At 33.1% G+C, this 26,587-nt stretch overlaps 3 protein-coding genes across 4 annotated transcripts; 2 read left to right on the top strand and 1 right to left on the bottom strand.

Annotated features, from left to right (window-relative positions):
- Position 1: 1 nt before the first annotated feature.
- On the bottom strand, positions 2-3,438 carry LOC106166232 (U3 small nucleolar ribonucleoprotein IMP3). Its single transcript, XM_013544721.3, has 6 exons — positions 3,268-3,438; positions 2,552-2,659; positions 1,897-1,971; positions 1,622-1,701; positions 1,039-1,163; positions 2-577 (listed from the first exon to the last, which is right to left on the bottom strand). The coding sequence occupies exons 1-6, from the start codon at positions 3,402-3,404 to the stop codon at positions 551-553; spliced, it is 552 nt and encodes a 183-aa protein (XP_013400175.1). The 5' UTR covers positions 3,405-3,438; the 3' UTR covers positions 2-550.
- Positions 3,383-7,736, top strand: LOC106166231 (uncharacterized). 2 transcript variants are annotated; one of them, XM_013544720.2, is made up of 2 exons: positions 3,383-3,519; positions 4,499-7,736. In XM_013544720.2, exon 2 carries the CDS (start codon positions 4,542-4,544, stop codon positions 5,487-5,489), a length of 948 nt encoding a protein of 315 aa, XP_013400174.1. In that variant the 5' UTR covers positions 3,383-3,519; positions 4,499-4,541; the 3' UTR covers positions 5,490-7,736. The 2 variants fall into 2 exon arrangements, with proteins under 2 accessions (XP_013400174.1, XP_086866215.1); XM_087010089.1 differs by lacking the exon at positions 3,383-3,519 and adding an exon at positions 3,535-3,718.
- Positions 7,737-10,926: 3,190 nt separating this feature from the next.
- LOC106166203 (syntaxin-6) lies at positions 10,927-26,563 on the top strand. Its single transcript, XM_013544681.2, has 8 exons — positions 10,927-11,114; positions 12,064-12,233; positions 12,778-12,872; positions 13,131-13,193; positions 13,677-13,790; positions 16,382-16,488; positions 16,922-17,016; positions 23,988-26,563. Exons 1-8 carry the CDS (start codon positions 11,080-11,082, stop codon positions 24,065-24,067), a joined length of 759 nt encoding a protein of 252 aa, XP_013400135.2. The 5' UTR covers positions 10,927-11,079; the 3' UTR covers positions 24,068-26,563.
- The last annotated feature ends 24 nt before the right edge of the window (positions 26,564-26,587 follow it).

The raw sequence follows: 26,587 nt of genomic DNA, 5'->3' as shown, positions 1-26,587 counted from the left end.
ATTCTGAAGTTTTCTTAAGTTTATTTCACACAATTAGCCAATTTTGAATCGAAAGGTTTATACAAAACATTTCCTAAAGATTGCAACTGCGGTTAGACCCACTTCATTTTTACTTGCATAACGCATCAAGTTGGGATCTTTTCAACTGGATAAATGATGTCTACTTTCTGACAACTACAATTCAGCAAGCCTTTTGATGTGATATCAAATTAAGTTTATATTTCAGCCCACTTGGTCACAATTTCCTGCTCCTAACATCACTATCGTGGTTCCTTGCATTGCACAGGTGTTATGTAGCAACTGCTACAGATACCCTGACACCCAGTTATACTGCTGAGCAACAGTAACTTTAGCTCCAAACAATACACAGAGCTGAGCCAGGGTCACCTAGCAACAGAAACTTTTTCATCCAGCATCTGGCTGTCTTGATACCAGTATGCTACAGGATGGTCTTTCAATCAACACCCTGTATTCCCAGGGCCTGCCATGTGTCTCCCAGCTTGACCACTCCTTTGTATTCACCACTAGACTCCAGAAAGCTTGAATTCCGTCATGCCATGAGATCAAAATCATCTCTCTGAAATAGATTTTTACAAATGGACTCACAGTAGGCTCTACTTATTATATTTATTTATTAACACATTTTATAAACACAGCCAAAATTTACCTTGCATGTGTACTTGTTATTGTTGACTACTTGCAAGGTTACATTCGCATGTTACTGACATTTTTGTTTTACGATATAAACATATATCAAAACATCATTGGTTGTTGCTACAGGCTTGTTTAAAAGCCAGTTTTGGGTTTTAGACTGAGCAACCATGCTATCTTATAAATCACTAATAGTCCACTTAAGCAAATTGTTGTGCCCATTTTGTAAAAAGAAAAAAAGGCCAATATTTCAGACCAGTAGCCACTTTATTTTGGTGGACTCTTACTGATTTATCCCAAAAATTAAAAAGACCAAACATTTCAGTCCAAAAATTAAGGCCAACTTTCACCTCTAAATCTTCTCTGTAATAGGATGGTTGTCCTTACCATTTCATTATACTCTAGCACATGTTTCCTGATGGCTGAAGTATCTGTCCAGGTGACAAAGTCCTCCATGTTTCTGGTGACCAGGAATGCAGCATCTGTCACCACCTCAGGACCAACACGAACATCTGGGAAACCTGTTAAGGCACTTTCTTTTGTTTTTTTTTTCTTTTTGTAAAAGCATGATACGGTATAAATTTGTTAGTGAAAAAGAACATCTAGTAAAATACTGGAAGTTCTGAGACTATGGGTTCAGCAAATAAAAGAAAAAAAGATACCCCTTAATTCCAATGTGGAAAACCTCTACAACAGTATGTAATGGTCAGTCAATAAAAACATTTTAGGTCATCAAAAATTCATAACAAGGCTAATTCTTTTTTCCTTTCTTTTCTTTTACTTTTAATAAATATATTTACTTTAATAAAAGACAAAAGTTTGCACATTAATTTGCTTTTGCCAATTTACCACTGATTTGGTTAAATTCAGTTTTAAAGTACATGTTATCATGGTCTCAATATATGCTTTTTTTACAGTAGTTCTACATATCAATAATAAATCTGCATGATAGTACTGATAAAACGGATACGTCCCTGTTCAATGAATGTAGTAGCCGACTTGAGAGTTTCTGCCATGTGGTTTCTTACCATTACTACTGGGAGACGTCGTCTGGAAAACAAAATAAAGTAAATGTAAATTCTCTACTTGTAGAATTCATTTGTTTACAATACATATTGAAACAAAATGCATGAATACTACAGAAATATATAAAAATTCACTTTTTCTGAAATTGCTTTAAGGCTTTAAGTAGCGTAGACAGAACCTAAATATTTTTCATGATTAACTGTTATATTAAAACCTTACCTGCAAAATGCAGAGGCATTGACTTTATCTGCTAAGGCTAAACTTCTCTTTGTTGGAATCAGTCCCATGGAATGTCTGAAGTAATTTACATTTAATTAAATTCTCTATTTTACAAATGAAAAACAATTCAATTTAGCTGGCTTTGGAACTTGAGCTATATTTTTTTCCTATGAATCAATCTTGTATGTTTGAGGAAAATAAAGCACAAATTTGTCTATTTACTGTGTTAACAATGACAGTGCACAACATGGGTGTTTTATACATTATAATGCATAACTAATAACATTTAAATAATCACCACCAATTTTTTATTGTGCAATTTGAAAATAGTAAGCAAGTTTTCCTTTTAAAATGTTAGAAAGTTATATGCACAAAGATGCTAACTGCAATGACACATGCAAGTAACAAGTCCAGCCACAGTGAACTGTCCATAAATACCACAAAAATCTTGATTGCCTCACCATAGTAGTCACAGTGTTTATCATACAACAAAATCATTTCTTCAAATCAAAATATATATAATGCCAAAATGTCCAAATCTCTGAAGATCTTCATTTTGGAAAATAGACTTATGAGATGAATATGTCATTTACATATAAAAGGAAACACTGATGTCCCCAGTAGACTTTGTGTGCCGTTTTTCAGCAAAACTCACAATTTTTCCAGCAGCTGAGATGTAGCTTCTGTCCTGAAAGGGTCTTTAATGTCAACCTCTTTGATCTTGTTTGCCAGTTCCCTTACGTATCTTGATAGCTTGTTGTATCTAAAACATTTTGGAAAATAAAATAATAATTTGGTAGAGCCATTAAGATAACATTCAGAAAGGTCGGAAATAAAAATCTTTAGACCAATTTGTATTTTCCAATATTTGCAGACCAAAATCCCATAACTGTACCTTGCCTGAAGGAGGCAACATTTTTTCATTCTTATCAAAAAAAAAAAAAAAAACAATTGAAGAGGGGGGTTCAACGGAGGTTGTTATCTTTACAGAGCATAATGAAGTGGGCGATGTTATAATTTTGCAACAGATATCATCTTGTTGGGGAGTAACAATGCAGAGACTTAAAGAGACGACCCCTTTAAAAATGGCAAACATGGTGTTAAAACGTGAATATCTATTTTTGTTTCCTAAATAAGATGACTCTAAAATTCAACGGTTTAACGCCTTCAAACAGGTAGCTATCTACTGTATATATGCACCAAAATTATACAAAATTCTATACTGTTAACCAAAATCGTTCGGGAGTTCAACTCTTAGCAGAGACAATGGTAATGCAATGGCATACATCAAAATGTTCGCATAACAGTACACCAACACTAAAAGGAATTTGGATCCTATTAAAACAGTGAATGAGAGCGAGATTAACCTACTTTGTGTAGTCTTCCCTCTTTTGTATGTAGTATTTTTTCATCACCTTCACCTCGTGTAAATTGTTGTCTACCTCCCATGATATAAAATCAACCTTTTTTAACAACTTTTTCTCGTGAAACTTTAATTTTCTAACCATGCTTGTTGCTTACGGCGTTGGTCCACGTTGTGCTCTTCAGCGAAATAAGTACAGATATCAATGCCTGATCAAAGGTCAAGGTCGGAAAACATTTGTGACCACTTTTCAGTAGTTGGTAAGAAACTTTTTATAATTATAATATAACATCACGAAGATTACTTTTTCCCTAATTTAGCCTTCTGTGGTGTTATAGTCGAATTCGAAGAAGACAGCTAAAGTGCAGCAGCATCAACATCCGTAAAAATTCATCCCGTAGGCTTGGAGCTTGAGGCAGTGTTAAGTTGGTTAACGAACAGCAAATCTCATTAAACAAGGTCGACGATCAAAATTATGTTTATTTATTTATTTATTTATTTTTATTTAATGTTTAAAAAATCCAGTTTTAATTCTCTTTCATTTTCAGGGGGATGGAATGTCAAATACACAGTGTGGGCGATTTTACAACATAAATATAATATAATTTAAACGTACCAGTAGTAAGGATTTTCAGTAGTTACATGTAATTAAATTTTCTCACACGTACAACAGAAATACTCAACACATTTTTTCCATGACACAATTACATTGCCGTGCTGGCTGACCAGCCCATTAATTTTGTCTGGCCTTAATTTGCACTCCTGCGCATATTTTCTGCAATCAGAAAATGTGAATGCGAGTATTAACATATGTATTTGCATATTATAATAAGCAAAAAAAAAAAAAAAAAAAAAAAAAAAAAAGCACCATTAGGGTTACAATCATTAATTTACCATTTATTATATCATAATTCCAGACAGGGAGCCATTTAGGTCAAAAATGTTTATAGTAGGAGGATGCCTCAAACCCATTTCCTTTTTAGGATTGGGAAAATTAGAAATAGTTCTATACACACATAGGTGGAAATTGCCCCTCTTTCTCTGTATTGAATATCAATGATCAGTCAGTGCCCATATACCAAATATAATTCTAGTGGCAGAGATAAAATTCTTCATATTATGAATGAATATTCTTCACTCAAGTATGAAATTGTCCCTTACCTTTACCTGAGGATCATACTTGTAATGAAATACAAAATCTAAAAAAAATTATAATTTTGAAAATATTTTCCCTTCCAGATTGTGTCATATCTCCAGTGGAGCATAACTAGATGTAGATGCCATGCCAGAAGCATGCTGGAACTGTAAAAAAGAAGACTGCACAAAGCAATGTAGTAAATGTCATAGGGCTTACTACTGTGACAGAAATTGCCAGACAAACCACTGGGCAAAACACAGGGAAAAATGTAAAATTCATAAAATATTTCGCCATGTAACCAAAGCAATAGGAAAACATGGAGTCTTTGATAATGCTCTCATAGGAGCTTTTTCATTTTATTACAATCTTCGACAACGTAAGATAGAATCCTGCATGAAATTGGGATATTGGATCACAAAGACTTCTAGTCAATCGGAACAAATTCGACGTCATGTGTGGGTAGATGTAGGTGGCCAGGAGTTTGACCCTGGGAGAGAAATCAATGCAATTATGTTTAAGACATATGAAGTTTATATAGCACTGAACGTCCTGTGCCCACAGAGATTGTGTGAAGACAAAGACGTGCCAGAAGGAACAGTTTTTGCAGATCCAGAAGACCAACATCAACAAGAAATGGAGGATGATTTTTATCGGTTGACACAGCATGAGAGTGATCAAAAGTGGTTCATTGATAAAATGTTCAACAGGTTTGGGAATATTTTGTGCAGGAAGATATTTCCTGATTATGACTATTTGCCTCCTAAAACTTCGAAAATCACTTTGGCTGAAGCCGATCCTACTGCAGAGAATAACAGTAAAAGCAACTCTGGGGCAGCCATCAGAGGGGACATAACAAGTATAACAAATGATGCTGATGACACAAAAAGTGCAGAAACTGCTACTATAGCTGATTCAAATGACCAAAGACCCATTAAGGGTGACACTGAAAAAGAACATGAGGTTAATTTCAGAACATCTAAAAGTTCCATAAAAGTTCATAGCAAACAAGCTACAAGGATGTTGAAAAAAGCGAAGAAAAGGGAAAGTTTTGCAATATGCCGACCTCATCCTCTGGAGGACCAATTAGATTGACATCTCAGTATGATTAAAATTTTCATTGATTGAAACCATGTGCCACTTATCTTATGTCTGATGATAATATATTTTCAAGTTTAAAATTTTAGCATCTTTGATGCATAGGGAAATTGATTACTTTTGTAATAAGCTGAATCCATTTCTTATTTTTTCTAGAACATAATTAGAGTTTAAAGTTTTCACCTTTTTAAAGGTTATTCTTGTAAAGAATATTATTATAATGAATATTTGGATTAAGCCTGTTGAATTTAGACCACATCTTTATCTATAGGTCTGTCTCTGTTAATTTCATAAAATAACTTTATTTCTGGTATATTTTCATTATAACAGTATAATGTTTCTTTGGAAGGTTATATTTCCTCCAGACAGGAACAGACCTGATTTGATTATCTTGTCTGAATCAAGTTACATATCAAAATCTTAACTCAAAGACATACATTGTGTGAAAATTTTGAAGAGATTGTATGTCTTTTTAGAGGAAAGTTGAAAATTGTGATCAGAAGGGATTTAATTTTTAAGAGAGGAAAGAATGTCACCTAATTGAGAACGTTCAAGATATATGATTTAGAATCAACTTGACTGTTCATACCTGGAAGTGTGATCTTTATTATTAATCGTACTTACTTTGTTACCTCCACCAAGGAGGTTATGTTTTCAACCCTGTTTGTTTGTCTGTCTGTCTTTCTGTCTGTCTGTCTGTCTGTCATCAACATAACTCAAAAAAGTTATGGACCAATGAAATTTTCAGGAACTCTCAGAAGTGGGCCAAGGAACAGATGATTAGTTTTTGGTGGTGATCCGGATCAATAATCAATCAATAATCAATAATCAAAAAACAAAGTCATTATAGAATGAAAATTTAGGGGTGAAACGGCATTGGGTGGAGACTTTGCTACCTTGGCAGAGGTCTACGCTCTTGGAGTGCTTTTCTAGTTGATTATGAGATATGAAGCCTATTCAAAATGATACATTTCCAGTGATAATGTCTATGCAATGTCTATAAACTGATTTTATTAACTGTATTAATGAGTTATTACTATAAATCAGATATATGTTTATTGTATTTTCTTATAACAACATTTATAGTATTTGATTTATCATAATTATTATGAATTTTTTTGATAAATTGCTGGTGACTTCCATTTGTTAAGCAGAAGTTATATCAGTTAAATTTGTCATCTGTTTTACATTCCTATAAATTCTATATTCAGTTATCATTTAATATATATATATATATATATATATATATATATATATATATATATATATATATATATATATATATATATATGCTGCCATTACAAACTGACATTCAGTTATACATTTAATAGTGACAGATGTTGTTGAATTTAAATTTAACTGAAAAAGATCTTTTTTTTGTTTGATTTTGTTCACTCAGTCAGTCAGTCTGTATAGTGTTTTTGCTGATTATTTAAAATTTTTTATGGAATGTGTAAGAAATTGAGAATGGTAAGACTAACTTTAAAGATGCATTTGAAGTGAGTTGACATGTCCAGTCTTTGTTACTAAACCTGACCAAAAGCCAACATATAAATTCAAATAGAATAACTTAAAGAAATAGCAAAGGGCATTGTTTTATATTTCCTGAAAAATAATATTTGACCAGATGTTTTCTTTTACATGTATATATATATATATATATATATATATATATATATATATATATATATATATATGTAATCCTCTGTAACTTTCACCAAACCTCATTTGAATAATTATGCTGTTGTGGCAGCAGCAGTATAATGCATCATACATTGCTACATTATTTGATGGACTTTTACAAACTGGAGGAATGGACAAGTAGGTCAAATTTACGCCCAGAAGTTTGAAAAAGGTACTGGGATATTTTGAGTTGTGTGAGATACTGGTAGCAGTGACACTAGGAATCCACACTTGCTTCATATGAAAATTTAAAGTTTAAAGTTGTATACGAAGAGATTCTAAGATTCCCTGTAATGGTGGCATTTGGTTGATTTGCCATGTCAACTAACTTCAAATGCATCTACAAACGTTAATATATATATATTGACACTTAATAAGTGTTGGCTTGGATTCTTGAAATTTTTGTTATAGTCAAGTGGCTAAGCCTAAAAATTCTGCAAAAGTTGACAATAGCATGAAAGTTTTCAAGATGAATAACCATTTGGTGTTTGTCAATTTTGGATAGGGAGGCAACTCCAAAATTTATTAGTAACCGGATAAACAGCTTTGTTACATAAAATATGCTGACTCATTGTTTTTATGCATACCCAGATCACACTAAAACAATAGCTACTATGATAACAAGAATAAATTTGAGAAATGTACACTCACTGTGCACATTTATGAAAGCAAAGAAGCCATGATGATGTCACAAGGTGATATTGCACAATACAAAGTGATGAGTATCCATTTACTCCCCAAAGTGAAACCCTACAATGCTCTTTCCTGTAAACTTTTATTGGATAAAAATTGACAAGAAAACTATTTTGTGCATTTCCACCTCATATGCTTGTAACTTTAAAAAATGATTTATAGGATTGGCATACATCTCAAATGGGAAAACCAGCTTGATAGGATTATATTTCTTGAATTTATGCATTTTTTTTTTAAATATTCATTTTTCTCGTTCTGGCACTTTCAATGTGTGAATTTAAAGTCTCATGGACCTGAAACCTTACGGTAACTACCTATTCCTAACAACCATGCTACCTGTCATGGGTAATTTAAATTTGGTGTTGACTTTGCTGTTTAAACATGATTTATTATTGAATCAAAATTGACAAAATTACCTTGCGCATCATTATTTTCTGCTTTTTGTCAGTACATTTGACAGTTTTGCTGCCTTGTTTTCACTTATTTATTTTTTTATCAAAATATTTAGAAAAAAATCATTTTGTTGAATATTCCAAGTGCTTATTCCTTCTTTATTTTTGACTCTTAAGTCTTAAGTTAAGCTCATTTATTCTGTATGGTTGAGTCTGATATCAGTTGGCTAAGACCCCAGTTCCATAGATTTTAGATCGATCTATCCCTGTGGGGAGTCTCATTAGATTACTGTCAGCTTAGCCAGCTTAAGTGTCTGTCCCACCCACTGAGGCCGTAAAGGGGTAATAAACTATGGTGCGCGCTCGGCTGACTGCAATTTAGCGTGAACCCCCAGGGAGTTGGGTAGATCTAAATCTTAATCCCTGGATTAAGCTAAATCTCTGGGAATACACCCTAAGACTCCATTTGCCAAAATGACTATTATTGTTGCGATTAATCAGTCTGTGATCACAAAAATTTTTTTTTTTTTATCCTATTATTTTGAAGAAAACTATTGCTAAGAATGAAAACAGAAGGGCATTCATGTTTTGAATAAAATTTATTTAGGTTGCTTACTTGCTTTTATCTCTGTTATGGATGGAACTTTTCAAACTCATTTTGTGTTTTCCATGTCAATTTCATATTGTAAGTACTGTTTCATTACCTCTGCCAGAAAGGTTATGTTTTCACCTTCATTTGTCTGTTTGTCACTACTAGCCTATCATAAAAAGTCATGGATGGGTTTTAATGAATTTTTCAGTACAGTACAGGTCAGAAATGGGCTTACTTAAAAATGATTAGATTTTGGTATTTCTCTTATTAATTAATGGTGAATTATTTGTCTGTCTGTTCATAGTAACATGATACAAAAGGCTTTGGAGAGCTTTTGATTTAAATTTTTTCAGGATAGGTAAAAATGGCTATATTTGGGTGTTGATTAAGTAGTAAGTTAATTTATGAGTTTAATAATAAGTCAACAAATCAATAAACTTAATATATTAACTCATCATTAACATTAATTAGGGTATCAGGACAACCCCCCTCTCCCAGTACCTGTACATTAAAGCCATACACAGTGTACCATCCATGTTTGTTGTCCCAAAGCCTAACAAGAAATGGTCTAAAGCATTAAATTTCAAGGAAAACTTTGATTTTGCACAAATTAGAGGATACCTTTAAGATTAAAGGGGAGATTAATAGGGTTACCTATACACGATATTCATGCTTTAGCACTCCTATTTACTGTATCTGATATGTACGCTGTGCTAACGCATGACACCCAAACCCAATATAGGGGTGCATTTCACATCCTGAAGTGTCCAAAAGTAAAATTAAATGAATTCAAAGTTGTATTGAATTTTTTAAAACATATATGTGTATGGAACAAAAATCAATGACTGTCTCAATTTAAATTCAGATTTTAATTTTTACCATGTCTTTACGTTATGCAAAGAGCCCTAAATGTTAATGTATGTTCCGGAAACGTATGGTAATGTATGTTCTGGGTCAATTAAATTTTAATATACATACCTCATTACGATATATATTTTAGTGATTCAGTCATGGTAAATTATACATGATGTAAGAATGTTTTTTCTAATATTTAAACTATAACTCAAGGGGCTTTGTGTCATGGCTAATACTAGGTAACATATACGTTCCCCCAGAAAAATTTTTAAAAAGTTTAATTTTGTTCAAGTACTTGATGCAATAAGAAACGGTTTTCTGTTACCAACTAAAAATATATATTGTGATTCCAGGATAGTTTGACATTTCTGATATAATATTTGGATCACAAGGAGAAAATAATTAATTTCATGCTTATTTTACTGTTGGTATTTGCCCCACTTTTTTAATATACAGTGACAAGCAAACTAAAGTTCCTCAAGAACAATTAACTACTCTATACAGAAGATTATTACAGTTTTTTACAATGTTTTACATGTAGGAGATAAAACCAGTGATGATTAAATTTTCAAAGGGAGTAAAATGTTACACAGCTGGATGTCTTGCATTTGTGACAGTAACATACGTTCCTATTTGGGGATAGACGATGAATTATTTTTTATTATTCATGGTTCCAGGAGAGTGAAACTTTGATACATATTTCTTCATGTGGGACCCTAAAATAAGCAAACGTAGTTTACAATCGGTGCACTTAATATTTTAAGAGCATGCCTGTGGCATCAATTGCACCTCTATATTGGGTTTGGGTGATGAAAGGTGGACATGCAGATGTATCTTATTCTTAACTTAATCATGTTTATGTCAACGAGAAAACTGGTTGGCTTTACAGGAGTATGAAAGTTAAGAAGATGACAGATTAGATATGAGAGCTCCTTCATCGCGATAGACTGGTCATCATTTTACATTTATTGTCAAAAATTCTGAAGTCTTTGTTCTCATGCGTTAGTACAGAGAAAATATCAGAAACCGTAAAAGGAGTGCTTACACATGAATTTCGCGCTAGGGCTACTTGTAATGAGAAATTATTGAAAGTAGTATTTCATTCATCTTGATATTTATTTAAAGTGACAGTTTTACATCAATGATACGAACCAACATATTTCTAGGACGTTTGGAGGTTATAATCTATTTATAGACGGGATTCCCTCGTAAAATCTGACGTCAAACGTCACATGACTAAAACCATCAATGATGCACGACTTCCGGTGGAGGAGGTGACGGCTGCGACGATTTGGTAGAAATATTTTCACGTTTGACCCAGATTTGTTTCACTAAAACATCCATTTTGTGATTTTATTGTAAAACAGCAGCCATGTCTTTAGAAGATCCGTTTTTTATGGTCAGAGAGTAAGTATGAGTTGACGTTTGCTTCCTTAACGTCAGCGCGATAAATGACACCGTGTATTTTGTACGTTTACTAATATTAATAATAACATACTCGACAGACGACAGTAGATGTTTATTTTTGGTCAGAGAATAAGTATGAACTGGATCAACGGATATGTGCCCAGTTTAACGTCAGCACGACAAAGGCAGTCCATATCATCGCTTGTCACGCTGTGCTACAGAACTGATATTTTATATTTAAAGCCATTGTTTCTTGTCTGGATATTCAACAAATCAGTGCAGTATTGTAGTGGTAATAATTCTGATTTACCTGTTGTTGAAAGAACTTATTTTTGTTATTTTGATTGCAGAACAAAGAAAATGAAATTCTCACATGAAAATATATTTAAATAATGTAAAGGAATTTAGATATAACTGTAGTAGAGCAGTTAAAATGAGTGGGTGGCGTGAGAATAATTTAAATGCTAGCCTTGCTGAAAGAATATTCATTGAATATACAATACCTTTTTTATTCTCTATTACATATGTCAAAAATGTGTTTGGAACTTAAAATAATTATTTCATTATATTTTTGAAAAGTTTTCTATGCCAAATTTCATTTGATTTACAGTTATTAGTAGAATACACATCTGAGATATACCTAGCTTTTTAGCATCCTATTTGATACTTATTTTGGCAGGATGCATTAGTATGAGACAGAGCAGTGATTAAACATTGATATGCTAGTTGACTCATTTTGATGTCATTTTGGAAATGGACAAGTATTCGATGCTTTTAGAAAAAAAAAATGCCTGGAAAAGTTTTTAAAGGGCCAATAGACCAGAAAATACATGATAACATGGTACTGAGTAAAATTTGTCACTTTATCTCAGCTTAATTTACAAATAAACAATACACTTAGGTTAATGCCAGCTGAACATTTATTTTCTTTATTTGTTTCTGTCAAAAGGGAGGTGCAAAAGGCCCTGAAGACATCCAGGGGCTTATATGACCGTTGGTGTGAGCTGTTGGAGGTTGGGGGTACAGGAGCCAGTGAGGAGTATGAATGGACCCTGAATGAACTCAGAAATAGTTTACGCAGCATTGAGTGGGACTTGGAAGATCTGGAGGAGACAGTTGATATCCCTTTGACACAAGTTTTTGAAAGAGATTACTTTTTGCTTTTTTCCACTTTCCTTTTTGTATTGGCAGAGACCTGCCATCAGCTGCATATTGTTGAGTTCACCATCATCATGATGTGGCTGTGCACTTTCCTGGACTTTTTGTTCATGCACTCACTATTTTTAAATATATAGCAATAAATCATAGGACTAAAATGTATCAGTGTGCAGAAACCTGTTTGTTTGGAATATTTTTCCTGAAATCTTTTTTTTTTATACTAATTTTCCATTCTTTACAAACTGGAATTTTCAGGTATGACATGGTTTTGGAACTTGTGCTAGTTACATTTTCTGAATACCCACAATAACAGTAGTGCTGAAGATGCTAAATGATAGTTAATTACCCCTTAACAGTTTCAACTAGGTGTGCCAGACATCAGAGTTGAAGAAAGGAAAGCACACACAAATTGAGGGAAATTTGTGTGCTGAATAGTCAGGCTATCACTGTCTTGTGATTTAGCAAATTATTTCGAAAACGTTGTTGTTTTCCTTAATCCTGGTACGAATAGTTGAGAAGAACCCCAGGAAATTTAAAATTGGACCTGGTGAAATACAGGAAAGGAGAAAATTTATAGAAAATGCAAGATCATCAGTAAAAGTAAGATCTTAATGACAATTCTCCACCCATTGTTATATTTAGCATATGTTATTGAACAGTATATCCATATATGGACAGATTACTACTAAGACCAATTAAAGAATCGCGATATCTTTACAATGAGTAATTCAGAGCTTTTACAAGAACGGTTGGTGAATATTGAAAAATTCATGTTTCACAGTGCCTCGTTGGATTTTTACTTTTGTAATTTTCAAAATTCATAACAGCATGACAAAATTAAATTTATTTTCTATCCAGCAAATGAAAGATCACTTAGCCAACCCAAGAGTGAAAATCAAAGACAATTCCAGAGAAAAACAGGTTAGTAAGGGAATTAATACATGCACTGATACTAGCAGTGACCATGGCTGGTGTGATTTGTGATAATGATATATTCTTTATATATCTTCAAGTTATGCATTTTGAGGGTAAACCTTATGATGCTGACTAGGTTGACATGAACTTTTTTCTCTGTGTGGCCACAAAAATAATCTGAAAGCAGGATATTAATATGTAAGATACTTCTGGGTAATTTGGAAATTCAACTTGGTACACATATATATCATTTAATTTTTATTTAATAGCATTTCTTTGTGAGTGAATTGTGCCAACCTTTGCTCCCCAAGGGCCAATCTGTGTATTTACTTCAACTTTGCTAAGTGGCTTTATGTGATAAAAAGGCAGTTTTCTACCAAAAATCTGCATGATTGAATTTGTTTATGAAATTACTGATAGTTTGAAAAAGCAACCCTACACAATATTGTCACATATTGAAATGGAAGTTTGTTATTTTGTTTGTTTCAGTCACTGTTGCATTCCAATGGCTCTGGCCAACAGCAAAACAGATATCATAGATTGGACAATGATATAGTGGAATCAAACCAGAGATTTATTGATGACATGAATCAACAGCAGCAGGTGAGATATTAGGCATGTTTACATTTGGTAAAAACTGGTTTTGCATGAGTATGAGCCTAATTCTCTATGGATTAGAGCCAGTATGATGAAAAATATCACATTGAAATTATTATATACAGGCACTTTAAGTGTCTGAATCTATATATTTTGATCTGTCTGTCCGTGTCGTCACGTTGCTGTCAGTGTCCGACACATGACGTTTGCCCCATAACTGCCAAAAGAGTTTGGTAAAGAGGCAGGTTGCTTTCCAAAATCAGCACGATCGGTTTGCATTTACGGTAATTATTCTTGGTTTTTGTACAATATTGGTGACGTTCGCCCCATAACTTCTTATCCCTTTTTTTTTCATTACTTTTAATTTATTGACTGGCTTTGTTTGGTAAAGAGGCAGATTGCTTTTGAAAATGGGCATGATTGGTGTACATTTACGGTAATTATTCTGGTTTTTTGTACAAGTAATTATTCTGTTTTTTTGCACAAATTTGGTGACGTTTTGTTTGCTCCATTACTGCAAAACTGTATTTTCTGTTTTACTTTTAATTTACTGAGTGGCTTTGTTTGGTAAAGAGGCAGGTTGCTTTCAAAAATTAGCATGATCACTTTACATTTACTGCAACAATTTTTTTTTTCTTTGCACAGATTTGATGACATTTGCCTCATTTAAGTAACAAACCATATTTCTATTTACTTTTATGGTAATGATTAATTTTTTGCATGTGTTTTCTTGATGTTACTTCCTCTTTGGTGTCTGTTTTCAGCTTTGCTGTCTAGTTTTATAAATTGCCATCATTGTGGCATCAATTGGTACATATTCAATATGTGCACTGTGTATTGTTGAGTAATTATGTTATAAAAATGAATTAATACCAGAAAACAAAGTACATTGGAGTGATCTTGGTCATCACTTGTAGCACATTAGACTTCATATTAGAGTCACCTTATGAAGTCATCAACAGTTCCTTAAAATTCCATTAAAATTTTCCACATTTTTTGCATTATGTTGCCAACAGACGGACAGACATATACAGACCCCAAAACATAACCTCCTTTGCAGAGGTAATATGTAAATTCAAGACAAATCTTGTTTTGCCATCTGTCTTTCTAGCATTTGAGAGGGAAATATGAGATCATAATTGGCATACCAAAAGTAAATAAATAAATAATTTAAAACAAGAGAAGCAACCAGAGATTACAGACCTCTGCCAAAACAGCTCAATTTTCATTATCATTTATTAATTATTTATTAACTAAATAAGCTCAATTTTTTAAATAAAAATTGATAAGAAACCATGTGTTTTTGTTGAAAACTGTTATAGATCATTTCAGACACCGTTGAGATATAATTATCTTAACAGCAATATACCATTATTTCTTGCTTCAAATACTTCTACAAAACATATGATGTATAGAGTGTAGAGGCGGACACTTGGCAAAGAGAAATGAGTAGGTGTATGTTACATACTATCATAAGGTTTTTCACTCTCTACACATGTTGAAATAAATGATCTATCTATATGCCTTAAATGGAACTTTCTGATCAGCCTAGAACAGTGTATCTGCATTCCCTTTCTGTCCAATATTAGATTGACTCAGCCAGAGGGATGAAATGAGATAATACAGTATAATGTTATGGTCTGCTCTGTCCTTTTTATACTTATTCTTTCACTCCTGAAGCTTGTACAAATATAACCCCCAAAGGTCTTTAATCTTATCGCTCCTAATTCTCAAGTTACATGGTACAATCCTGATAATTTTTCTATTTGTGCATGAGTAGAAATGTCAGGATAGACTTTTGATCCATGTTTTGTTGCAATTAAAGATATTTATACACCAGTCATGTTTTCATTATTAGATTTTGAAATGTTATCTTTTTGAATTGACTTTTTTCAGAAGGTGTTATTGTAGCAACTTTTAAGGCATTTTTGTTGCCTGTAATAAATTGGCCTGAAATGATGTTATATATAATATAAACTGTGATGGTGTCATTAATTTTTAACTTTTTATATCAACTTGATACTTTTAATAGGATAATTTTTTTTTTTTTTTGGGGGGGGGGTGTTAGAAAGCATATAGTTTCATTGTTTCAATATCTTGACAGTTGCACTTCAGTTTAGTGATATTTAAAAAATGAATACAAAGAAATTACTAATAATATAAGTTTTAAATTGAAGCTAGGTCTTTTCTGCTTTCCTGATAATGATACATAAATATGTATGAAAATCACCATTTAAATGATAATGAGATAAGCATTTAAACTTATAATATACAATTATTGACTTTGGATGAGGTCAATTATTTGTTAAGTTGATACGATGTAATTATTCCATGAATATATGTGAAGCATATGGAAAGCCAGTTTCCATATTTATCTGATGACATCGACTTGGCTTTGTGTCAATGTTAAGTCATCATGTGTACGGCTGGTTGCATCAAAGGTAGATACTGTTTTATTTTGATGTCAAGGAAGTAGATATTATGTTTTTGATGATGTCAGGGAAGTAGATAACTATGTAGTATATTGCATATCAAATCCCTGTATATAACATCATATTCTATGCCCATTATATTTAATAATACTGTATATTTTCCAGGTGATGATCAAAACACAAGATACCCACCTGGAGAACATAGGGACCAGTGTAGGAGTCTTGAAAGACATGAGCCACAGAATACACAATGAATTGGAAGAGCAATCAGTGTAAGTAAATTTGGAAAATATTGATAGAACTTATATCCTAGTCCTCATAATTGGAACAGTAGTCCAGGTTAGAAGCGTCCTCTGGATGCCCTCCAAACCAACACCTTCTTTGGGTACAGATGAAAGTCTTCAGGGAATCTGGATATTTGGCTGTTGCTCCCCACCCCCCACCCTCACCCCAACATAGAGCTGTGCATCGTCAGTGCTTTTATTTCCTCTTTTTCTTGTTTTTTAAAGGTCCTCTTTCATCTCTATCTGGGAATCCGTCACCATTAAACATGAAACAAGAGGTTAAACAAAACTGAATTTAGATTTCAGATACATGAATAAATTGATGTAAGCATGATGTACTTCCCCACACACAGTCACAGGTGTGTGTGTTACTTCAAAATAAATGACATATTTACAAATCTTTTAATGAATCAAATTTTAGGATGTTAGATGAATTTGGTCATGAAATGGACAATACAGAATCTAAAATGGACACGACAATGAAGAAGATTGCAAAAGTGTTACACATGTCAAATGGTAAGTGCTACTGATAAATCGTTTGGTTGTATTCACGTGGTAGAGGCGATTTCACATCGCAATATTGTGATTCAGCAACTGAATGGGCTTGGCCTAATGGAAATGGCATATTAACTAAGGTTGGTTTTAATTGACTTCATCCTAACTGCTCTATATAACAAAAGTGTCCTGTTAATTTTTCCTGTTTTTTGTGGTTAGCTCCTCCTTCTTGTAAATACTGCAGGTTTTGGTGATTTCAGTTACTTTCTCTTAATCTTCATGGTTCTTGTATATTTTGCTGAATCAAGTACATTTTTCTTCATCTTCTTGGATCATGTAGATTGTACTGACTATAGTGGGTTTTGCTTGATGGTCATGGAGGTTCATTTTCATCGATGAACATCCAGCAAAACCACATAGAAGTCAGCAGCAGAATCTGAGAAAGCTTCTGTTGGAGAGATCTTGATCATCACTTGTAGCACTGTAGACTGCAGAGAAGTTACTGGCAATATTGTGGCTGTAGTGATGCCTTAGGCAAACTTTGATTAAAATTGACGAGGGGAAGTATCTCGGCCTGCCACTGGTGACAGACTAATATTACCTGGGTAACATCTAATAGTAGACCAATCTGCAGGAGGACATGTGACTTCACTTACTAGCATAAAGACCGCATTGCTTGTATCAGTCTGTAGCATAAACTACCATAACTTAAGTCCCTTCTTGATTTATATTTGTTGCTTTCATATTTCTCGTTTTGCTTAGTTTGTCATTTAAAAGAGAACAATGTGAAATTGGTGAAAATCATTATTAGCAAAACTGAAATTTGTTTAGCCTTGAATGATATATTACCACTTACCACAAGATATAAATAGGTTACATCTTGAGTTGACTCATAATTATAAGTCATTTTGTTTGAAAGTCTAACACAATATGTGTAGGAGAATGCTGTTATTGTTATGTTATTGTAAGCTTTTGAACAGGTCCCCTACGCTGTACATGAAGCTAAGTTTATAAACTTAATAGAAAGTGTGTAAAAAAAAGTAACTATATTGTCTTATCATTGATAATGTGGCATAGTTGACATATGTACACTGACTACGTATAAGTAAAGAGTGAAAATATTGTTCAAAACTACAGGATATATAATTTTAGCTTGCCATTTCTAGGCCGAAAACCCAATATTGTAAAAATGGTCTATTCACCAGAAGAAGTATATATTCTGAAATAATTAGCAGTGGATATTTCTATTTGTTTCTAAATATGGAATGATCAGCTGTATGCTTACTGTTTTGTTTTTTTTTTTTACCAATGGTGCAAAATGCCCCTCAGATTTGGACCTGGATTAGATAATAATAGATCTGACATGACCAAAGCTTTGGTTAAAGTTGATTCTATTGCTTACAACTAAAGAAGCTTCCATTTGTGAAGGAAAATTGATAAAAGTGCAACATTCCACAAAAGATGAATTCAGACATCATTTGACTCATTCAGTTTCTCTGATTCTCATGGCCCTTTTTTGACCAATTTTTATATCGGACTAAAAGAAAGAAGGAAAAATAGTAATCTTATTAAAATGTTAAAAAATAAATTATTAGTCTCAATAACAAACTATTTTTTTTCAATTCAGGAATTATCAACTGTTAATTAATTCTCATTAGGATATGTTTGATTTACATAAATTCAAATAAATTCAAGCCACAGGTAAGATAGCAATCACTTGTTCAATTAAACAAATATAAATCTTACTGAAAATCTGATGGCAAAAGTCTGTTCGTTTATCTGATTTCAAAATTAAACCCCATTTTATTCATTAGTAATGATATAATTATCCCCACCTTACCATATAAAATTGTCAAACCATGTTTCTTTTAGTCGTAAATCCGATATGTTTACAATGCTGGAGCTACTGATTTTATAAATTCTAACAATCAAATTGATCACAAAAGCATTTTCATTTTGCTGGCTCAGTTTCACTTACAATGGTCCTTGATCAAGAAGACATTGACTCAGAGATATGTGTAAGAAATTTGACTAAAAATCGAAAAGTTAAGATAGTAAAAGAATAAATCAGATTTTTTATTTAGAAAATGCTGCACCTGAATTAGTCAATTTTGAGAAAAAAATCACACTTATCAACTACTTTGCTTCAGGTGTCTTTTTTGTCTAAATGCAGACTAAAATTTAATTAGCAACAAGTCTTCTTTACAGTGATAATTGATATAGTTTCACAGCATTTGCACAGTTAATAATTCATTAAGGCTGTGATATAAATAGAAGTACCACTTACCTGTATTGTCTGACAGTGATCAACTGTGTGTGTCCAGTAAGTTGTAAAGAGTCACTGTTACTTTGTTGGAGAAACACCTGAACATATGACTTACAGATTTGTTTAAGAGCCATATTTATAGTGGAATAGACAAATTTCTCTTATTTAATTCTAAGCATGATGAGCATGGTGTTTCCACGTTCTATTTTGGCTTACATAAAGTCATTTTTTACGTGTGGCTAGAACTTGCAGAGAAGCACATGCAGAAACAATGGTAGGTTTGGTAACACAGCGTGGTTCCCTGTGAGATCTTTGCTACAGGTGGCATGCTCACTGTCACATGGCACAGCATGCTGCTAAGTGGAGGGAACGGACTTATACAACACTGGGAATTCCCTCTTATCTTTCTTGATTGCTGACACACTCCTTTGTCATATCTGGGGTAGGTGGCTTTTATAACCCAGATAATTCTTGTCAGCTGACAGACAAATGTTGACATCATTATTGATTCTCTTTCTCTCTCTTTCTCTCTCTCTCTCTCTTATTTCTGGCTATTTTTATCAGCTGACATGCATTGATGATACTGCCTCTCAGTCACTCCTCTCTTATTTCAACGTCAAATGGGCAAAAATATTGTAAAAATGTTAATTTTCTGCAAATTGAAAATTGTTTTACCAATTTTCAGAAACTAAATAGACCATTGCTTTTATATTATGGTGAGGAGTTACACTGGGGTCTCTTTTTGTCTTCATGAGTTTGGGGTCGCTAGGTGCATTTTCACGGAAGAATCAGCCACTAGATGCTGAAACTAAAAATTCTTTCTAATTCTGGAACTGTAGAAGCTAGATTTACATTTTGTAGAGCTTGTCAATACTGTAGGTGCAGTACGTTTTTTTTTTTTCATATGGTCTAAGAGTTGTGCTATATCAAAAAGTACAACATTGCAATATTCAGTATGAAAATAAAATGTTAAATACTCCAAAATTAGCAGAGATACACCTATAATTACTATTGAACTTGAATAGAAAGTCATATACTGGCAATCTACCCATGATCTTAAAATTGGCCTTTGACCTACTTTTCACCATAAATTGCACTTTGCAAATTTTTCATCTGCTAGATACAATTTGCAAAAGTCTAAATTAATAGTGTCACATAATAAGGAATCGGTGATAATTATGCAGGTAAATCTTCTTTATTATTGCAAATAAGTTACAGAAGAAAAAAATATTTTGTGTAATGCCAACATAAATGCTATAGATGAATAACAGTGCCTTATTATCAAACTCAATGGGGTTATTCATATCATGTTAATACAGCTAGATTAAAAGTTCAAATAGCAGCTTTATTGGAATTTTTTTTTTCATGTTTTCTTTTTTAATTTTTTTTTCAAACACTGTGGCATTTTCAAGGTGTGAAGTTTTACTCCCATCAGCCTGAAGCTCTGTTCATTTTCTGTATTTTCACATAAGCAATTGTTATGTAATATTATTTTACACATGTTGGGATTTTCATTATATGAATATGAACTCTCATGGTCCCGAAACTGTAATCTTATTGACCACATTACCTGTTGTGCATGATTAAAATTCAGTGTTGATTGACTGTGCTGTTATTCCTTAATTATTTATTATTACATCAAAATTGACAAAATGATCTATTTTCTGCTTTTTGTCTGTACATTTGACAGCTTTGCTGCTTTGTTTCGTATTATATATTGGTATATATGGGGCAAGTCATTACAATAAACTTTGAGCCCAACTCTTGTCCTCCTGGAGATTCATAAAAAAGTGCAATTAATCTCTGAAACATTAATCACCAAATTTTTGGTCATTTATTCCCAATTCAGCATTTGCAAGGATTGAAAACATTGGTCACTAGGTATGTGTTTTTGTCCTGTGTTTCCCATTATTCATACTTACTCCCCCTGCTGAACACAATCATAGTTAGTACCCTATTCTGAACGGGGCCTAATTGTTGTGATTAAATAGGTGTAAAATTGTTATGTTAGCTGTTCAGATGAAGGAGATCTGTTTGAAACTAGTATTATAGTTTCACCCTCAAAACGCTGCTGTTATTGCATCAGCTCAGATAAACAAATACATTGATATATTTTTGAAAAATGTGGTCTTTGAAGGACATTTCTGAATTTCCAGGTGTACAAAAACAAACATTTCAGATTTCAATTTGTTTTGCTTGAAAATGTTCTCATGTAAATAAGTTACGTGTCCTCTCTGGTACAAGCAGTCCCTTACAGTACTTCTTGTCAAAAGATACAATTACCTGTAATGAGCTCTGAAGGTGATCAGTAACATTGAAGTATATTCTGATTATCAGCCCAAAGGAAAACTCTTTGTAATATCCCTAGGATGGGGTTTCCAGCAAATTCCTCTCAAGTATCTCCGAAAAACCATAATTGAAAAGTTTACCTAGGGATAATATCCTTGGAATATGAGTAGCTCTTATTGATTTTGTTTTGCTTCCTGCTTTGTTTCCTACAGCCTTAAATGGTACAAATTGCTAGTGACAAATTAGACAGTGTCTTTATGCTGAAATATATTGAAATTTTGAAAGAAAAACCTCTTCCCCTGCTTTCCACATCCGTGTTTTCTTTCAGATTTGATTAGGTTTTACTTGTTAATGTCATTACTTTCATGTATTAATTACAAGTAGATCAAATCCAACTTCACTGTATTTATGGGTACATGAAATTAGACAGGTTACAGATGCCTTTTTTTTAAAGAAAAAATTGATATGTTAGCAATACATATGTTCACTGATTTTTTATTTTTATTTCAAGACTAAACAATACAAAGTGTTCTTCTATATTGACTGAAGGTACCTGCAATGAGTGAAATTTTTAGAGCCTCTTCTATCAGAAAAATTATAAATTCATACACATCACCACAACTTACAGTGGGACGAGGCCTTGAAAACATTGGAACAGCCCACTCTGTACAATTCCCAAAAATAATTTATCAAACGTTTTTTGTGCTATATAATTACAAATGGAAATGAAATATTTAACTGCATTTAAATTACAAAATCTTAGAACAATGTTGCTGTGCTTTTACTCAAATGCAGTATCACATCGTGTTGTTTAAATGGTGTTGCAACAGTGTACTATTTTATATATGTATAGTAGGTCTCGCTTTCATCTATATTCTTAACAGTTGTTCTTGTTTTACACCAATAATGTGAAAGTTAAAAGTATATGCTTTGTATTTTAAATGAATCATTGATAAATATAACAATTGGGAGTGTGATGATTAAGATATTATATATTATTGATATATGCTGATTGAAGTTATATATAAAGTGAGCGTGGATACCCAAAAAAACTTAAAAACCATTCTATTAGTTTCTTACATGACTAAAATAAAGTTGACATGCCAAATCATTAATCATAAATCAAATAAATCCTAGGATCAGCAAAAAAAAAAAAAAAAAAAAAAAAAAAAAAAAAAAAAAAAAAAATGCCATCGAAAAGGCACCTTCTTCAAATTTCTGGAAATTTACCTATTTTACCATCACTCCAGTTTGTAAAAACTAGCAAAATGACCTAGTCCTGCACACACATTGCAAAATCATTACTCCAATGTAAGGTTGTTGCTGGATGCACATTGCAACTTATTCAAATGAGTTGCCAAAAACAAGTGAGGGTTTTACATAGCACAGAAAGTCAGTTCATGTCACAGTAACCGTTTTCAATTTGGCATATTTCTCTTGCTAAGAAATTTGTAGAAAGGGTTTTGATGTGCATAAAAATTAAACACTACTTTTTACTCATTGTGTTTTTATGCCTGCTGTGAAAAAAATTTTAGGGGCTATTCACTTACTATAGATGAATAAAAATAGCTTAATTAATGAAAAAAACAACAGTACTTAAATACTGTTTGAGAAAATTGTTTTGGCATTATGTAGGTTTGTCCTTATAGATGGCAGTGCTGTCATTTGAGTTTCCTGTTATTTGCAGTGCTGTAATTATGGAATAATTTCAATTTACTTAGACTAAGTATTAAAAGTGAGAGGATACCTTGTTGTGACTGTTTATATCTTCCCAAGGTCAAATATCAATAGTCTGTACTAAAAACACTGCTTTTTATTTTTTCACCTGCCAAGAAGGTTATTTTATTTTATTTATTTTGGTTTGTCAGTTAACAGCCAAACTCAAAAAGTTCAAACTTTATAGATAGGTTTTAATGGGCTTAATTAAAATCACTTTGATTTTGAGGGATAAATTGATTGCTGTGCACATGTTGGTGGATTGGTCTTATAGAGAGAGTCCTCATCACACATCGATGATCCTACTGATTTTAAGGTCAGTAGGGCAAATTTCCAGGTCACATTGACCTTCAACACAAAAATCTTGTCTGACCAATAAATAATTAAAAATTTGGTCTATCTTCATATTTTGTAGGGAGGTTCATCATAACATGCAGATGATCTCTGCCCATTTTGAAGCCATTAGGGCAAAGCTGCATTGACCTTAACACAAATATTATCTGACCAATAGAAAACAATTTGCCCTACAGTCCTAATGTGGTATATATGTTTGTCATGTGTTGATGTCCTCTATTGATTTTTAAGTCAAAAGTCTTGGTCACAGTCAGGTTCAACACAAAACTGTACATTTAACCAATAAGTAGTAGTCTCAGAATATTGTTCGATATATACATTGAACTTCATCATGGTGTCATCTAAAATATTAATTTTCTCTTTTCAGATAGAAGACAGTGGTGTGCCATTGGGATATTACTTGTGATTCTCATCATCATCATCATTCTGTTTGCAACGCTACCATGAAACACCAATTGTGAAGAAAAAATGGGATTTATGAAAGACTTAGACTTTTTGCTACGGAAGACAAAGTAAAAACACAAGTACTGGTGAAGGACATGTGCAGCCATCTAGTGTTCTGTTTATGATTCTTCCAGCGGTGATGGCTAGTATTGCAAGTATTGTCCATGCCTTACTAGCAGACAAACTGAGCATTTTGTCCATGAAGTGGCGAAATCTGGTGGCAGGGCTACAAAACTCCCTGCAGCCATCTGTATACAGGTCAAAATGTACATATTACTCATTGTAACAGTCAAAAAGAGGACAGACTGACTGTCATACTGCTCTTTATTATCTTCAGTAAGGAGAAAAACAGGCATGTGAAGCTCACAATGTGCAATTGCAGACAAAAGCCCTGTTCACATGGGTTCTAAGTTAGAATCATTTCAGTAGTATAAAGCCCTATATGACCACCTTGCACCAAGTTAATTTGGGGCAAATTTATATCTGATGCACCATCTCTGGCCACAGGGATCGCTGTTGTTAATTACAAAATTGAATAAAAAGGCCCCAATGATGATCAAGCTGTCTACTCTTATGTAACTTCCCTGCCTTGACTCCACCCTAAAAAGCTGGCACAGCAGCAGAGGGGATAATTTCAGGGTTGAGTGTAATCACAGCTGGGTATTTGAAGTAAGAACGACTCCTTGCTTGACCTAATTTTTAAAGCTATAAGTACATAACGTAACACAGACAGGGATACACGCTATTCAACACCTAGGCATGAAAACATCCCCATTAAATGCAAAGGAAATGTCTGGTGAAAAAAGCGTTCATTCAGATCCTCTCGAATCTCACAGGTGTCTTTTCATAAATTTAGTTACCCACTAGACTGCAGCGACATCTGTGGCCGGAGAGTAAGAACCCATTCCCATAGAAATTTTCCTTTCGTTTACATAAATTGATCCAACTCTGTAGGGACTCTGGCTGAGTGCAACCAGCTTAACTGAAGGACACAACCTCCTCTCGTTTCCAATGCACTTGAATACTCATCAACTTTTCTGTATTTTACTTAATGCCTGAATGGGTCTGTCATTCAGTTAAGCTGACTGCTCTCAGCAGGAGTCTCTGCAGAGTTGGATCAGTCTGTGTAGACCCATGGTGTCTTTGGGAAAGGGACTAAATTAAGGCACTATAAGGCCCCCAGCCCCTGTTATGCTGACCTCTGCACACAGAAACTGACAACAGGCCTTTTTGCATTTTACAGCTGATCCCTCTGATCAGACATAGAGGCAGTAGGAGCATTAGAAATTCACTTGGCTGTTAGTACAATGTAATTTTTTGTATTTAGAGGCATAAAATGTATGACCCATTTAATGAATATTCAAGTCATGCACCATAGTATCTATTGAAGTATTATGGGACACTGACATTTTATTCTAAATAAAGGTAGGCATAAATTAGAATTTCAGTTGTTTTATTCATATGTTTAAGTTTAGTGGAATAACTCTTACTTTAAATTTTTAACATCAAAGACTTCCTGCTTATCCTCCATTTCATATCTTTTATTTTTCAATTCGTATTATAATGTTCTGGCATTCTTAAACATTCTCATAGAATATTGGGTAGTATACATTTATGAATAATAAAGTTTAAACTAAGGTGCATGATTTGGTAATTTCTGTGTTAATGGAACAACACACTTAGAGAGACATTTTCAGTGCTGAAAAGTTTTCAACATAGGGGCATGACCTAATCTTGGCAGCCTGAATTCCAAGGAGCAAAATAGGTTGACTGACAACATGAAAGTCCCAAAATAGTTATCTTGTTTTGACCCTACCTATTTTTTCTCTTTAAAGGAGGGAAGATCCTTACTGATCAGGCCAGGCGCAAATTGCCTAAATGTAGGTCACTGACCTTGTTTATGAAGGATTTCGTGCTGTAACCCAAACCATTACCTTTTGTACCTTTATAGAAAATAGTTGTTTAGAGAAACTGATTTTTAATACTGTATGCATAATACATGAATATGATATACTCAACAAGTCCTAATGGTAGACTTATTTCTGGAGGTGGAATATAAAAAGTGCGAGTATTTGAGAAGCATAGAGCATGATAACAGTTCTAGTGCTTTACTTGTAGTGATGTATACTAGCAGAAAAAGGGTATAAAACAGAAATGTGCAGGGGTTTGTAATATTTAAAATGCACATTATGCAGTCAGCATTCTGTCATGCTGCAAAAATGGTCAGATTCAAGATAAAAAGGTGTAACTTTGAAGAGGAAGAAATTATTTCTCTTATCATTTTTTTTACCACCATGCAATTGGAACGTATATTGATTCATATAGAAATAAATTTATTGGAAGGTGAGTAAAAGATATGACCCAAATATCCTCAAATATTATTTTTAATTTGTTTTCAGTTTTAAGAACAATGTTTTCATACTATTAAGATGCAGCATAAATATATAGTAATGATTTGTGAAAGACCAACATGAAATAAAATTATACATTGTAAGGATATGGATTTGGTTGTGTTTTTATGTT

The sequence above is a fragment of the Lingula anatina genome, chromosome 3, assembly GCF_051362555.1.
Source record: "Lingula anatina isolate TDL-2025a chromosome 3, LinAna3.0, whole genome shotgun sequence".
NCBI classification, from domain to species: Eukaryota; Metazoa; Brachiopoda; class Lingulata; order Lingulida; family Lingulidae; genus Lingula; species Lingula anatina.
Note: the sequence above shows the minus strand (reverse complement) of the source record. Positions and strands in the feature narration are given on the sequence as shown.